Below are 1,845 nucleotides of genomic sequence, written 5' to 3'. Positions count from 1 at the left end.
GCGTAACATGGAAGAAGGGGAATTCCTAACGGTTGACATGAACTTCTTTATATACGATACTTCATCCCTTTTTCCGCTTGCTTTTGCGGAGGGATGTCAAGGATTTTTTCATCTTCCGGAAGTTACAAAGCAGAGCCAGTTATATTTATGTGAACCATCCGTTCGTGCGCAGGCTATGCAGGATGGCTGGATTGTCAAATCTTCATCGCCATTGGTTGAAGTTCGTCGAAACGGGGAAATGGGGCAAACCGCTTATGCAGCCGCAAATATTGCCTTGGGTGAAGTGCTGTTTCACAGCACGGGGCTTGTTGTACCGTTTCCTACAATGTACACCATCTGTGTCGGAGAGAATAAACATCTTTTGTTTGGAGATGCCGCCGAATGTATTGCCCACCACTGTGACCCCAATTTACAAGTGGTGGTACACGAGGAAAATGGAACGTTTGATTTTGTGGCGCTTCGATCCATTACGGTAGGAGAGATGCTGAATTTTAACTACTGTACCACCGAATGGACTATGAATTCGCCTTTTGTGTGCCTCTGTGAGTCTGTTCATTGTGCGGGCACTATACGTGGTTTTTTACACCTGAAAGAAACGGACCGCCAGCGTCTCTGGCCAATCACAAGCCCCGTGGTCAAACGGTACGCGAGCAGAGAAAGTTATTGAATGCATGTTGGAAATATTGCAATATTTTTTTCTTATTTTTTTTTCCTGGAATTTACATTTATATATGAAGGTGTCTTGTTAGAAGCTTCTGCAAAGGGTGTGCGACCAACTGAGGCCAAATAAAAGACAGCGTGTCTTTTTAAAAGATCCTTTTTTTTTTTTTTGCAGCAATGGGAGGGGGAAGAAGGCCTCATTCAAACGCATATTCTTCCGTTTGTCGTTATTACCTTGTTGCCTTTGTTATTGTGAGAGGTGACAAATTGTCGTTAGGGAAACAACTTTTTTCAGGCTGATGTGTGTGTGTGTGTGTGTGAATTTTTGAAGGATTTCTCCCCGTATTGCTTTTGTGCGGAGCTCATTGTTGGATGTGTCGCGTCTCTTCTCGGTTAACTTCTTTTTTTCCTTATTTTTCTTCTTCTTTGCTGGAAAAAAAAAAAAAACAGGCGTGTGAAATTCAACGCCATTTGTGGAGGGATCACACACACACACACTCGCATTGTGCATTAGGCAACCGCAGTGGCGAGGAGGGAGGGGGGAAGTTTGATGACGACACTCACTCGGAAGCTACATTTTTACAAAAATGATGTGACGAGGGGTTACACCAACCCGATGCGACGATGGGTGTATCATTATTTGTTTGCTGGCCTTGCGGTTGGCGGGGGAGTGTGTCTGTGGGGGAATTACCAGCTTGCCGCGTGGGAGGCGCTACGGCATCCTGAAAACGGCAATCGCCTTTGCTCCACTGCCACCTTGGAGTTTTTGCTCCTCCTTCCTTTGAATTATGCTTCTCGCGCGTTTGGGTGCCTTAGCGAGAGTGGGTACGTCTCCGAATCCGTTCACCGCTTTTTTATTAAGGCTATCGTGTGGTGGTACAATATTGACATCACGGAGGGGAAGCAGCAGCAGTTTTCCACCTTGCAGGAATTTTTTGTGCGGGAATGGAAGAGTGAATCACGGCAGCTGGCCTCGGCTCCAATGACTATGCCCTCAGATGGAGTTGTGCTTTCAGTTCAAGAAAATGTTCAGGAGGAGCAGCTGGTACAGGTGAAGGGGATGACTTACAGCATCCGGCAACTCTTTCATCGCTCCATGGGCCCGGTGGCGGAGGGGCAAAAACGAGTTGCCATTGTGGTGCACCTACGAACGCAGGATTACCACCATGTCATTGCTCCATGCGC

The 1,845-nt window shown here is 46.8% G+C and overlaps 2 protein-coding genes across 2 annotated transcripts, besides 2 other annotated features; both read left to right on the top strand.

Moving 5' to 3' along the window:
• On the top strand, positions 1-667 carry Tc00.1047053407335.18 (hypothetical protein, conserved; the record flags this gene model as incomplete). Its single annotated transcript, XM_797436.1, has 1 exon — positions 1-667. A coding segment is annotated over one exon (667 nt), but the record flags the coding sequence as incomplete, so codon positions are not given.
• Positions 1-1,845: a sequence feature (heterozygous, non-Esmeraldo-like haplotype).
• Positions 961-980: a microsatellite.
• Positions 1,211-1,845, top strand: Tc00.1047053407335.9 (phosphatidylserine decarboxylase, putative; the record flags this gene model as incomplete). The annotated part of the gene is made up of 1 exon (XM_797437.1): positions 1,211-1,845. A coding segment is annotated over one exon (635 nt), but the record flags the coding sequence as incomplete, so codon positions are not given.

The sequence above is a fragment of the Trypanosoma cruzi genome, genomic scaffold (genome assembly GCF_000209065.1).
Source record: "Trypanosoma cruzi strain CL Brener 1047053516851 genomic scaffold, whole genome shotgun sequence".
Lineage (NCBI taxonomy): Eukaryota > Euglenozoa > Kinetoplastea > Trypanosomatida > Trypanosomatidae > Trypanosoma > Trypanosoma cruzi.
This window is presented reverse-complemented; position numbering and strand designations above follow the sequence as displayed.